The 15433-nt window shown below is 37.6% G+C and overlaps 1 protein-coding gene across 1 annotated transcript; it reads right to left on the reverse strand.

The window, feature by feature from the left end:
• Positions 1-5968: 5968 nt before the first annotated feature.
• LOC125241081 (prostaglandin E synthase 2) lies at positions 5969-9037 on the reverse strand. Its single transcript, XM_048149394.1, has 5 exons — positions 8646-9037; positions 7834-8043; positions 7538-7740; positions 6953-7165; positions 5969-6729 (listed from the first exon to the last, which is right to left on the reverse strand). Exons 1-5 carry the CDS (start codon positions 8919-8921, stop codon positions 6459-6461), a joined length of 1173 nt encoding a protein of 390 aa, XP_048005351.1. The 5' UTR covers positions 8922-9037; the 3' UTR covers positions 5969-6458.
• Positions 9038-15433: the final 6396 nt, after the last annotated feature.

Below are 15433 nucleotides of genomic sequence, written 5' to 3' on the forward strand. Positions count from 1 at the left end.
AATTAGGTATTTTACCCGCCGCGCGAGCCCAATATGCCGACCCTTTCTAGCACGTCTTATCACTCGCTCGCACTACAATAATGGACAAAACAATCTTGATCCTTTCTATGGAATTTTGATAACAACCACAATCTACTATCTCGATATAAACTTTTGGTTTCTAATAAGCATTATTTTGTACGAAAATACGAGAATATAGCGCGAAATAATATCAATTATGTTAAAATTTATTTAAAAAATTAAAGTAATAATTATAAAAGTAGATCCCATCCCAAATATTTGCTTTTGTTATATGATAAGTATTAGAGTAAAGTATATATTAATATGATGATAAAATAAGACAAATACAATTCTAATTACTTCAAGGTGGTGCTCAGGGTCTGATGATGGAGCCATGGTGGTCACCAATACCAATGAACAATATGACTATACAACTTCGTGGTTTACATGTCATTCTAGCATTTTCACTTTCACATTTCAAGTGCATATACCACGAGTATAGGTTTTCGGGTGTGCTGATTTAAAAATTAATGACCGATTTGGAATCTGACATTGCTGACTGTCACTTTGACACAAAAGTCATCATGGGTGTCGTAAAATAGGTTTTAGGGGGTGCTGATTCAAAAATTAATGACCAATGTGGAATCTGACATTGCTGACTGTCACTTTGACACAAAAGTCGTCATGGGTGTCGTCAAATAGGTTTGCGGGGGTGCTGATTCCAAAATTAATGAACAATGTGGAATCTGACATTGCTGACTGTCACTTTGACACAAAAGTCGTCATGGGTGTCGTAAAATAGGTTTTAGGGGTGCTGATTCCAAAATTAATGAACAATGTGGAATCTGACATTGCTGACTGTCACTTTGACACAAAAGTCGTCATGGGTGTCGTAAAATTGGTTTTAGGGGTGCTGATTCCAAAATTAATGACCAATGTGGAATCTGACATTGCTGACTGTCACTTTGACACAAAAGTCGTCATGGGTGTCGTCAAATAGGTTTGCGGGGGTGCTGATTCCAAAATTAATGAACAATGTGGAATCTGACATTGCTGACTGTCACTTTGACACAAAAGTCGTCATGGGTGTCGTAAAATTGGTTTTAGGGGTGCTGATTCCAAAATTAATGACTAATGTGGAATCTGACATTGCTGACTGTCACTTTGACACAAAAGTCGTCATGGGTGTCGTCAAATAGGTTTGCGGGGGTGCTGATTCCAAAATTAATGAACAATGTGGAATCTGACATTGCTGACTGTCACTTTGACACAAAAGTCGTCATGGGTGTCGTAAAATTGGTTTTAGGGGTGCTGATTCCAAAAATAATGACCAATGTGGAATCTAACATTGCTGACTGCCACTTTGACACAAAAGTCATCATGGGTGTCGTAAAATAGGTTTTAGGGGGTGCTGATTCCAAAAATAATGACTAATGTGGAATCTAACATTGCTGACTGTCACTTTGACACAAAAGTCATCATGGGTGTCGTCAAATAGGTTTCCGGAGGTGCTGATTTGAAAATTAATGACCGATTTGGAATCTTGACATTGCTGACTGTCACTTTGACACAAAAGTCGTCATGGGTGTCGTCAAAAAAGTTTCCGGGGTGCTGATTCCAAAATTAACGACTATTTTGGAATCTCACAGTGCTAATTGTCATTTTGACACAAAAGGAATCATGGGTGTAGTCAAATAGTTTTTAGGGGTACTGATTCCAAAATTAATGAAATGATTTAAAAAGTTATGACCGATTTGGAACCTGACATTGCACAGTACCCCTGGAAACCTATTTGACGACACCCATAACGACTTTTATGTCAAAGTGACAGTCAGCAATGTCAGATTCCAAATTGATCATTAATATTGAGATCAGTACCCATGAAAACCTATTTGAAGACACCCATGATCACTTTTGTGTCAAAGTGACAGTCAACAGTGTCAGATTCCAAATTGGTCATTAGTTTTCAAACACCTCCGGATACCTATTTGACGACACCCATGACGACTTTTGTGTCAAAGTGACAGTCAGCAATGTCAGATTCCAAATTGGTCACTAATTTTGGAATCAGCACCCCCGAAAACCTATTTTACGACACCCATGACGACTTTTGTGTCAGAGTGACAGTCAGCAATGTATGATTGAACATTGGTCATTAATTTTGGAATCAGCACCCCCTAAAACCTATTTTACGACACCCATGACGACTTTTGTGTCAGAGTGACAGTCAGCAATGTCAGATTGAACATTGGTCATTAATTTTGGAATCAGCACCCCTAAAACCTATTTTACGACACCCATGACGACTTTTGTGTCAAAGTGACAGTCAGCAATGTCAGATTCCACATTGGTCATTAATTTTGGAATCAGCACCCCTAAAACCTATTTTACGACACCCATGACGACTTTTGTGTCAAAGTGACAATCAGCAATGTCAGATTCCAAATTGGTCATTAATTTTGGAATCAGCACCCCCTAAAACCTATTTTACGACACCCATGACGACTTTTGTGTCAGAGTGACAGTCAGCAATGTCAGATTGAACATTGGTCATTAATTTTGGAATCAGCACCTCCTAAAACCTATTTTACGACACCCATGACGACTTTTGTGTCAAAGTGACAGTCAGCAATGTCAGATTCCACATTGGTCATTAATTTTGGAATCAGCACCCCCTAAAACCTATTTTACGACACCCATGACGACTTTTGTGTCAGAGTGACAGTCAGCAATGTATGATTGAACATTGGTCATTAATTTTGGAATCAGCACCCCCTAAAACCTATTTTACGACACCCATGACGACTTTTGTGTCAGAGTGACAGTCAGCAATGTCAGATTGAACATTGGTCATTAATTTTGGAATCAGCACCCCCTAAAACCTATTTTACGACACCCATGACGACTTTTGTGTCAAAGTGACAGTCAGCAATGTCAGATTCCACATTGGTCATTAATTTTGGAATCAGCACCCCTAAAACCTATTTTACGACACCCATGACGACTTTTGTGTCAAAGTGACAATCAGCAATGTCAGATTCCAAATTGGTCATTAATTTTGGAATCAGCACCCCCTAAAACCTATTTTACGACACCCATGACGACTTTTGTGTCAGAGTGACAGTCAGCAATGTCAGATTGAACATTGGTCATTAATTTTGGAATCAGCACCTCTTAAAACCTATTTTACGACACCCATGACGACTTTTGTGTCAAAGTGACAGTCAGCAATGTCAGATTCCACATTGGTCATTAATTTTGGAATCAGCACCCCTAAAACCTATTTTACGACACCCATGACGACTTTTGTGTCAAAGTGACAGTCAGCAATGTCAGATTCCACATTGGTCATTAATTTTGGAATCAGCACCCCCTAAAACCTATTTTACGACACCCATGACGACTTTTGTGTCAAAGTGACAGTCAGCACTGTCAGATTCCAAATTGGTCATTCATTTTGTAATCAGCACCCCCTAAAACCTATTTTACGACACCCATGACGACTTTTGTGTCAGAGTGACAGTCAGCAATGTCAGATTGAACATTGGTCATTAATTTTGGAATCAGCACCCCCTAAAACCTATTTTACGACACCTATGACGACTTTTGTGTCAAAGTGACAGTCAGCAATGTGCAATGTCAGATTCCACATTGGTCATTAATTTTGGAATCAGCACCCCCTAAAACCTATTTTACGACACCCATGATGACTTTTGTGTCAAAGTGACAGTCGGCAATCTGAGGTACTACATATTCGTAATCTGAAAGTAATCAAGTCAATAATTTCAGTTATTTTGAATCGACTATGATTCCGAGTTATTGGTAATAGTAATGATTGTATAGATGATTAGTGATTCCTTTACATGTAATGGTAATTTACCGTTTCACTTGATTACATTACAAGTAATCTGACACCCAGTAGTGTCAGATTACAAAGTAAAATCAAGTAATCGTGTAATCCGGAATCGATTACGATTTCCCCATCTCTGGGTATAGTAATATGGTTCATTGGTACTGGTGACCACCATCTGGCTCCATCATCAGACCCTGAGTACCACCTCTTGTCAAAGGTCTTGTTGAGACGAACCCAACGAGCCTAAACACGAAGTCGTTTACTTACATGGTTCACTGGTACTGGTGACCACCTTCTGGCTCCATCATCAGATCCCGAGTACCATCTTGATGTGTCTTATCATCTTGACCGTATTGTAATTTTCACATTTTTATCATCACAACGTTGTAATACTTTAACATTCAAACATAACAAAGTATTACAAAAGCAAATATTTACGGATCTAGGATCAAATTCGTTGGTCGCTGTTTACACACACACAATGCGAGGATAGCCCGTGTAGAAACAAGGCGTCCGACCCACACAACAATAAATATTCTCGACGTTTGCGATGAAAACTCGGAGACCAAAGCGACATACGTCTTACCTGCTCGAGCTCCGGCGCGGCACTGAAATCGCAGGCGTCCGTCGCCGGTAAAATAGCGACAGGAAGGCTAGTTTTCAAAAAATTGGCAAAAAATCATGATAAAATATTATAACGACAAATGGATAACAGCAGTTTAAGCACATTGTGCAGATTATTTATATACTAAAATAACTTCGATAACATGTAGATTTTCGGAGAAATGATCACTTGTTTCGATGTATTTTCAAGACAAAATTGAGTTCGTTTTACTTTCAATTTCTCAATTTCAAAGGATTAAATGATAAATATTGTTTAATGGGCCTTAAGTACAAGATATTTGGAACTTAAATTTACCTCATTTATGAGAGTGATCTTATCAAATTGTACATAATAAGAGCTCCGAATTCTGTGCTTCACGCGGTTTTTCCTAAACGAGCATCAGAAAAACAATCATTACTAATTGAAAAAGCTTTTTTTTTCATATGTTTTTTATTTAACCGACAGTTAATAAGATGTTCTAACTGAAACAAGTACTTTCACTGTCTTTTAGTATGAGTAAAGTGTACAATTTTGTCGATAAATATTGTGCATTTTACAATATATCGCCTTTTTTTGTCATAGCGCTCTTAATATGTCATTAATTCTAATTTAAGTTTACGTTGTACTTAGTTAAATTAAGATAAAGTGACATAAATCTTTGAAACCAAGACTATAGTTGTTATTCTATAGGTATTGTTTTCGTTTCGACGATGTTTTGCAATGAAACTCAAAATAAAAGATTTTGAAAAAATATTGCGTTTCTTTTTAACCATGATCAAATGTTTCAATATGGTACGTTGAGAACTTGAGATAAGACAGAACATATGAAATGTACAGTGAATTGCAAAAGTTCATACTCGCAGCTCGCAGCTCACTGTACAGCCAGCTGCAGAAAAAAGCGACCCCACTGCATTGAAGTTATTCAAAGGTGTTAAACGAATAGTATTGCTAACAGTACATATACAGCGTGTGGATTCCATACGGGCGAATAATGTATCCAGTTATAGTATCTGATCATACGAATCGTGTACTATAATCATTTTGTTAAAAAGTGTTTTTAATTAAGAGTAATTATTTTTTTAAATCTGACCAAGCGGCAATGTACCCCGTCCAACTTCATACGTTGACATAAACGTCATATCGTAGTGACGTTTAGGTAAGTACGCTAATTGATGTGGACGTAATACATTGCGTGCTGAATTATTATGTATGAAAAAATATATTTCATCTATTTAAAAAAAAAACACGTAGTTAGGCTCCTTAGGTCCGATACTAATCGTTACTAAGATATTCGCCCGTATGGAATACACACGCTGTAGACATACACCTATGATGAACATGGGAACCATCCTAAGAAGGATTTGAATGCGGGGCGATTACGGGTGGGTTTATAACATTGCTTTTTGCAAAAAAAGTGACCTAGATATTGGCTAGCGTATTAGAATGTTCTGTTCAAGTAATCATGATCCAAAGGTATGCTAATAAGGTTCATCTATATTAAAAATGCAGTATTCATTGAAATAACAATATATTACGCTGTAGAATAACACTCAAACTATGCACGTGTCTGGGAATTGTCTTTGTAAGGGTAAATTTTAAATGTAATCATTTGATCAATTCACACGTTACGTGGCGTTAGTTGAGAATACTAAGACGGCTAACAATCAATACGCATAGCAGAGTGATGTTAAAGTTTTAATTGGATACGTAAATATTTTCGCAATTCGCGCAAATGCTACTAATGCTAATTGTTTTTATAAATAAATTTTTAAATCTCTATCTTTTAACAGAAATCTCAGTGTCTACATATTGCCGCACAGGACCGCGGCCTTGGTGCAGTACGCGTGGCGTATTCACGGTAGTTCACGGAACCACGCTTTAAATACGTACGCACTATAAGTAAAAGCGAGAAAGAGATATTTTGACCGCACCAAGATCACGTTCTGGTGTGGCCATCGGTACACTTTAATGGTACAACATGTAAGAATTTCAAAAACATGTTCACGCTTGTGTTAGCGCAAACGTAACTTTTCCTTGTCTATGTTCTATTGAGTTCTTGATGTCATCATACCACACCCCTATGTCTGTATGGCTCCTTAGATCCTGGAACGCCTGGCACCCTTCAATGCTGCTCAGCACACCATACACGGCGATGTCTGCAAGGTTAGGCTGGCCGCCGCCCAGGAATTTAGTTCCTTTCTTTCTAAGTGCACCCATCCAATCGTTTGCGGCATCATAGAGTGACTGGCGAACATCATCTTTTATATGGTGCCTGTAAAAATAATAAAAAATAAATTAACTCAACTGTTACTAATGTAACAGTGGCTACACAGTGGCTAGCTCTTCAGGTGAGGCCGCAGGACATGCAGTGCGGAGCTAAACCAATTAATCATATATTCATTTACGATAACGGCACTCTCTCGCAAGCATAAGCGCACGCCGCGTGTGTCCAGTCCGTCTTAGTGTAAAATATGTTTCACCAGAATCATGCCCACCTTGTCTTGAGTCGTTTAGCAATAACCCACATAGCAGCAGCTCCTCCATAGACCATCAGAGCACACTCCCAGGCGGGGAACGATTCACGCCAGCGCCCGGCTTCCTCAAACCACTTGAAAGTGTCTAAAGCTTCTCCTGCTGTTCGGTATACATTAGGGGACAGGGTGTGCACCAGCACGCGATCCGCCCACTGTCGCCATTCTCGCTCCTCACTGCAAGTAAAGCATAATGACAAAACAAATACTAATTTACTATCTATGAGTTCGGACTGGAAGTTGAAACAAGTAACAAGAGCCAGTAACAGTATCATTGACTGCATTGACAAGATATTACTGAATACATAAAGCTATCTGTTAAAAAATAAACATAAATCGCGTACAAAATGTTGTTTGGATTTGTGTTGTTTGAAACTTGCTTATTGATTGAACCTTTTTTGAATTTGATAAACATAAGATGTAAATTTACTATTCATCTCTGTTTGGCCAATAAGTTAACTGGTAGAAAATGCCATATAGTAATAAGTTCAACTTTATACATTTTACTGTGTAATATATAATATAAATAAATAAAAATTGATTACTTACGCTTCTGCATTTCTTTCAGCTTGATCAGAGACAACAGCATTATGCATTATAAAGTACTTGTTTGTTACATCAGTGACTTCCTTGCCCTGGTCATTCAGGAACTTAGTAACAGGGTAGAACTTCACAACATCTCGTAGTTGAGAATTTTTGTCTCTCAAGAAAGTCTCCAGTACCGATACTATAGCTGAACTATCCATAAGTTGCTAGAACAGTATAAATGCAGATATTAAGTACAAATTTTGCATTGTAATGTAATATTACATTAAAATTATAAAAGCATAATGTTAATAAAATACCTGATAGCCTCCGTCTACTTTGGCTAATAGAATAGGAACTTTTTTGTATCCGGACCATTTGATTGCTTGTCGGAGAACGGCATCCACCTCCACTACCTCGTAACTGATACCACGAGCATCAAGGTACGCACGGACTTTACAGCAGAATGGACAGGTGCGGTATTGGAACAGTACAAGTTGCAAGTTGCTACTGTCTGAATCATTACTGATCTGAAAGTATCCAAATTATCTTATGAGCACAGTGCCAAACTCTATTTTTTATATTTTTAGAGGTTGAGTTACTATATAATTATTCTGCCAAAATAAGACTGGCAGGATATAAAGTTAACACAGTACTGAAAAGTTTCCATACATGGAAATACAGTGAAGACAAAGGACACAAATCACGTAACTATTAATAAAAACAGTTGGTAAGGCTGCCCGTAGCAAAATAAAAAGTAATACAACACAACACTGGCGTCTGGTCATATGCATTGCTTAACTTTACACTTTTACTATATAATACTAATCCATTTTACTATAATACTAGTATAATAATCTGAAAAACAATCAACAGACTATAATACTCATTTTATATAATCATAATCAACTTAAAAATTCAGATTATAAATATTATAATACTCTTTTTATATAATCAACCATAAAGCAGAATGGATTTACCCAAGTTTGAAGCGACACAAATGAATTCTACTGTTTAAGTGACAACAAAATATGCTACATTGAGCTTACTGTGGGACTGTCCATCATTTTTAACTTATGATCAGTGAATGTAAAACTCCAAACAAATAAATTCAGGTTAAAAATGAACTTACTTTGTACTGAGCCTGGTATTTTGGTGCCTCCTTGAGGAATGGATATTCTTCATTTTCTATTGGAGCCACCTGTTTTTTAGCGTTAATCTTGTAGTGTGTATAGCCACCCCAGCCTGCACCAACCAGGACCCCAACACTCGCACCAATTAAGGTTATTTGGGCTGTAGACCTTGGTAGCCGGCCTTTGGTAGAATAATATATTTTTGATAATTTCGCATTCTCAATTACAGATGGTATAATTATCTTACGAAATAAAGTAAATGTTGGACGCCACATTTTAAGCGCTTAATACTGTATTCATTAAATGCCACTCTTCGCAGACTCGAAGAAGTTACTGAAAATTGGTTCGATCTGCACAATTTCTCTCTACGGTTTCAGTTGACAACAATGACAACCTCGTATCTGACACTGACATTGATAGCTCTGCTCTCATTTCTTGACGTCATCACGTGTTGTGCGTGCCATTGTTATCGCTTTATCGGTCATCGAAGTTCGCATATAGTCAACATCTTTCTCATTCCCTCTAACTACACCTTAATTTGAGTAAAAGAGAAGTTGCTCACTTTTTGTACAGTTTCACACAGAGTTGGTAGACCCTAAAATGTTATTTTTGATAATTGTATTAACCTTTATTTACAATCATTTCACAATAATACAAATAGTAAACGGACAATGGAACAAAATTGTATAATCCAATTTTACAATAATAAACCGGTAATATATTATCAGCCGAATGTGTTCCTCCCTAAAAAACCATAGACAGCATTGTATATAGAGTTTCAAGTCAGTCTTTCTTTTTCTTGCTTTGATTGTTCGACGTTCATGGTAAAATTGTTGAAGTTATCCGAGTCTGTTATATTTTTGTGTTGTTGAAATGTACGATTGAACACTTGTTGTGTTCCCGTCATTTTCTTAACTTTTTATATAACTTTAATTAATTCTATTGACGGCGTTTCCTTTGACACACGTAAGGTACATGATACTGATGCTTACCAATTTAATTGGCGGAGTTTTAGAAGTTTTGATGATTCGTACTGCGTGGCATTACATTTAGTGTCTTGTGCGTAGGAGAGTGGTTATGCTGGAAGTATGCCGTCGTCGTCGCGGACGCGGGGCTCCGGCCGCGGCCCCGACGGGGCGCTCAGGCCTCCGGTCATAGCTCCTATGTCCGAACGACAGCAGCTGGCCTTGGTGATGCAGATATCGTCTCAGGATGCTCCACCAGGTCTGATATCACTCTAAATACACACTTGTTTTCTGTAAAGTTGTCATGCGTCATTTCCCGCCCTTTTTGTATTCAGCTGCTCCATCCACTGCTGAAGAAAGGAAACGTACTCGGCAGCAGCGCAACGAGCGCGGCGAGACGCCTCTACACGTAGCTGCCATCAGAGGAGACCATGATCAAGTGAAAAAGCTTCTTGACCAAGGCCAAGATCCAGATGTCCCAGATTTTGCGGGTATGTTTTTTGTTATTGTTAACAGAGGTAGTTTCAATTTACATATATTATTACATTACGTACATATTGAAACTTATCTTTAGAAAACTGTAAGTTCGGCAAGATGTAGCAAGAGCTTACTGCTGCCTGGTTCAATTTATTATAACCATTTAAATAACATTCATGTATTATTAAAGATATGTGTTAGTTAAATCTACATTCAAATCAAAATCAGCATTCCAATATAGGGTCTATAAAGACGGACTACAAGTTTGGCATAAAAAAGTAATGTGAGTGTTGACTTCACTGTGTGTTTATTTGAACTACAGTTGCAAATTAAAGGATCTATGCATATATCGGGAAAGTAACACTTATTTATAGATTACCACTTGAACTTGCATCGTGAATAAACACAACAAGCATAGAATTGTGACTCATGTTACTCTTACTGCGGATCGACCCTGTATCAGTCCTTACCGCTATCAGTTAAAAATAATAAACATACACCTTTGCTCTTCCTTTTAATGTTATGAAATCTCAAGTTAGTTTCATAGTCATCATGCAGTCACTAATATACTCTTAATGCTCTTATCATTTGCATATTTGGCCAATATGTATTAAGCCCTAGAATTTAGTCTGCTTCACGATTAACTTAAGGTACCATATAAAGCAGAGACTTGTAGACACATCAAATAGATTTAATAGTAGAAATTTTGTCAGTTCTAGAAATAGGAGTTATAATTATACTTCCTTAGCTTCACTCCTCAATATAAAATTTTGACAATATTATTTAGATTTTCATGAAACTTAAAGATTCAATCTGTGTATTATGAAAATTGCAGCAATTACCACATAAGTTTACATAGCAAATTTTGACCATGGTTAGATCTACACTGTAAATTTTAATTTCTAAGTTCAGAATCTAGTCACTCCCCATGACTAGTACACAAAGCAGTTTCATATACATAAACATACTATTACAGTATCAATAAACATTTATGAAGCCGCGTATCGACTGCGGGCGGCTGCCGCGCGAGCCATGTTCGACCGCGCCAAACCTGCGTTTTGGTGCGAGAGCCAATTTAAAGCTCAACTTTCATATAGCGCGGCAGCGGCGCGCGGCAGGCGATCCGTGACCAAACATTCATTTAGGTCCGTCCCAATTGCGCACGCACAACACACTGACGCTCCTTTGCCGCGCCACCAAAAACCGACACGAGCTGGTTCGCCGCGCGGCACGTTCGAGCGCGCCAATGTTCAAGCTGCCGCGCGCGGCAGACCCGTCCCCATATTGCGCGGCCGCCGCGCGAGCCAATGTTCGATGGTTTGCCGCGCGCAGTCGATACGCGGCTTTATGTGAACATATGAAGAACAGATAAAACTAAATTTAGCACAAGAATATTAAATGAAAACTATCACTTATTTCTTTCAAATGTCGTTTTGTCGTTATACACTTAACAGATATGCCACAAGTGTAGTTGTACATGAATTACTTGCGTCTTAATTTAATATAGGAGCATTAGACCGATTCATTCAGTGTATTTTAAGATTTTTGACCTCAAGTGATGTAGTTTATCCTCTATGTGGATTGTATGTATAGAAAGACAAATTAATATTTCTTGACATTAAACTGCAGAGAAACCAGTTAAATGTTATTATCAAGTTGTGACAATGAACATGTCAAAACCCTTGAGCAAAACCCATGTCGGAAGCTAGTGTTGCTACATTTTATTATTAAAGAGAATAAGTACAAAGTTGAAAGTTACCATTTGCTATATCTATTACGATATAGCACAGAGGTAGTTTTTGAGAATTATGCCTTGGAACGATTTGGTTCTTGAGATATGCCCAGCATTTAAATATTGAAGATTGTTTATACGAACCATAAAAAAATTCTCTTTCTGTATTTTTCTGTCAAAGCCCACAAATGAGTGCCATTTAATAAGGTAGGTGTCAAGTAATCAAAATGTGTAAAACCTGTCATTGTTAATTTGCTGTCACTCTTAATGTTATTGTCAAATTGTCTTTTAGGCCTGTAGTTTTGTGGTTGTTCAGTTTCTTGCCTATTGGTAAAAGATATTCCTTGGTACATAAGGTGAAGATGATGTCCAACAAAACTGGAATTGAATCAAAATACTTAACCGTATTTTTATTATTATTAAAAGTAGTTACATGGTTAGTTACAGTCATAGTTTTGATTCAAATATCATAATCTTTACCTTGCTAATTGGCAGTTATACATAATTATATCACTCCGACAGTTGTCGAGCTCAGCTGAGTTTCTTGCTGGAGTCTCCTCAGCTGGGCTAGGTTTAGTGAACCAGTAACAAAACTCCCATTAGTCCGTTTTCTCTCTACACACTCAGATCAGGTTGAGAACGCTCAACTGATCTGTGCTGACTGCTGGGGCACAAACTTTTTAAAGTATTCCAACATAGAGTGCGGCGGAAGAGTCCTGGATTTTCCTCAGGCTGTGTTCCCACTCACAGTCGGTCCGCTCTATTATCTATTTATCAAAGACTATAAGAGACCAGGTCAGGTTAAAAAAAACTATTATACATACACAAACAGTTATGTAATTAACAAATAAATTTAATTCCAGATAGTATTAGCCCTACTTCCAAATATTTGCTGCTACATTAGCACTGCTAAGGACTAATAAAGGAACATTGAGTTAAATAAAAAAAAAGGCTGAGTTCTTGTTTTTGATCTGACTGATCCAAAAATTAAATATAACTGTTAATTAAATGTTCAACTATGGTGCATCTTAAAATTCATGCCAAATGACATGAAATCCCAGATTTATGTATCAAAAGATACAATTATTATTATTAACACTACATGTTTCGAATCATTCTGGAATTCTTATTCAGTGTGGGAGTTCTGTCACAATCGCCAAGCAGCGCGCAAAATCATAAATTTTCTGTCTAAGGAGTATCCTTTATTTTCTCCATGTATTTGATGTCCATTCTGCTTTTTAATGTTCGTTAATTCTTCTGCCGTTTGCACAACCTATGGTGACTTTTGTATACATATAACTTCCCATAGTGACTTGTGTCATTTTTTGTTTACTGAATATGTTTGTGCATATAATAGTAATGTGTAGATTCGTATTGTCTTTAGGCAACACATGTGCCACATAATAAACAACACAAATAAAAGCTACAAACCCAATCATTTGAAGTATCAACTCTTATATCATTGCAAAATAAAAAAAGGAAAAGTTATGATCGCTACCCGCAACGCAAAACCTACCTGACATTTATTTTTATTACATAAATACCTACATAACATTTTTGGTGGTGATACCAAGGTGACAAATAAATAAAATAAAAATGGTTATAATGAGGTGGGTTTATTTGAGTTCGTGCATTTAATTAGCGTTTAAATTTGATAAAACTACTTTTAGTGAATTAATTTTTATTAAGCAGAAACGTCTGCTAACGATTCTAAACATTTTTATATTAAAGGAAAACACTTTAAGGGAAACTACTTTTAGTGGTATTTTAACAATAACATTAAAATTATTCTATAGGAAATTATTTACGAAGCCTATTACTGTTCACATACGATTCAATCCTATCCCCACAGCTAAATTTCTGCTTACTATGCATATTTGATGGACAACGAAACGCTTTTGTTTAAATGTAACCCAAAATTTGTAATTATTTAACTTTTAATGAATTGTGTACACATGGTATAATGTAGGTAACGATCATAGTTATGGAACAGATGTTTTTACTTATAGGTCATGAACTCATGATATATATATATATATTTCTGCACGGGTAGCATGGTCGCGCGATAGACGATAAAATATCAGGCCGTCCCTATCGCACTTACTAATAGTGCGATAGGGACGGCCAGATGTTTTATCATTTATCGCGCGACCATACTTGCCTGCCTGGATGTGCTGAGAAAATATTTTAAACTGCATTAAGCTAGGAACATACTACGCGGACGTCCGTCGTAAATCGACCGCGACCGCGACCGATCAGTGTGCACGGTCACAAAACATCCAGCGAGCCAGATTTCGATCGGACGTCCATGCGCTCAAGGCCACGTCCACGTCCGTCGACCGATAGTTTGCACGGTTACGTGTATATTCATTGTCCAGACCCCATCCGCGGTCGATTTACGACGTACGTCCGCGTAGTATGTTCCTAGCTTTAAGCTAGGAACATACTACGCGGACGTCCGTTGTAAATCGACCGCGACCGCGACCGATCAGTGTGCACGGAACAAAACATCCAGCGAGCCAGATTTCGATCGGACGTCCATGCGCTCAAGGCCACGTCCACGTCCGTCGACCGATAGTTTGCACGGTGAGGTGTATATTCATTGTCCAGATCCCCGTCCGCGGTCGATTTACGACGGACGTCCGCGTAGTGTGTTCCTAGCTTTATTGTGTTTAACAAATGATCCATAGACAAGAAGAAGCCAAAAAACACGTTATCTGACTGATGGTTTGTTTCGTTAGGTTGGACACCCCTGCACGAGGCCTGTATCTATGGTTGGTACCAGGTGGTCATAGTCCTTGTCAAAGGTGGAGCCAACGTGAACGCGAAAGGGCTCGACGACGACACTCCGCTGCATGACGCGACCACCTCGGGCAATTTGAAGATGGTTAAATTCCTCGTAGAGCATGGTGCCGATCCGTTTGTTAAAAATGCAAAGGCTAAAATGCCCATTGACTACGCAGCTCCCCATATCTACGAATTCCTGGAATCTTTGAAGGGTATGTTGATTTTTATTTGAATTATAACGTTTATTTTTTCTAATCTGCTGTGTATTTTACATAGTCGATCGATTTTATTCCTAGCCCGTCAATATTAAACTTGGATGGGTGTTAATAATGTTAATGAATTCATATCTCAAATTGAATTAATTTTAATAATAGGGTAGGGTAGGTACATATCAAACGGTACATTACATTGTACTTACACCAAACTCATAGCTTGTCACCTAATTTACAGTCTGTAAAATTACTTTATAGGTATAGTTTGAAGTAGGTACGTTATGTAAATAATTAATGTAAGTATTTTCCTTTGCATCCAATTTCGTTTGCGTAGGCACGGCTTGTTATTTAATACCGGTGGGTGGGTACACATCCATGAATATTTCGCATAACGTTTCTACCAATTTGTGATTTAAAAAAGTCTATAATAGTGATGCTATTAAAAACGTAACGGATAACCATATAAAAGTATTTGAGAATGTAAATAATTCTTCTGGTGACATTTATATGTAATGGACAATGGTACAATTAAGGTAGAAAACAATGTTTCGTAAGTATTTACTGGACAAGTTTAGCCGAGTCCGCCGCTACGTGTTTTTGTGTTTTTCTAACAC

The sequence above is a fragment of the Leguminivora glycinivorella genome, chromosome Z, assembly GCF_023078275.1.
Source record: "Leguminivora glycinivorella isolate SPB_JAAS2020 chromosome Z, LegGlyc_1.1, whole genome shotgun sequence".
In the NCBI taxonomy this organism is placed as follows: domain Eukaryota; kingdom Metazoa; phylum Arthropoda; class Insecta; order Lepidoptera; family Tortricidae; genus Leguminivora; species Leguminivora glycinivorella.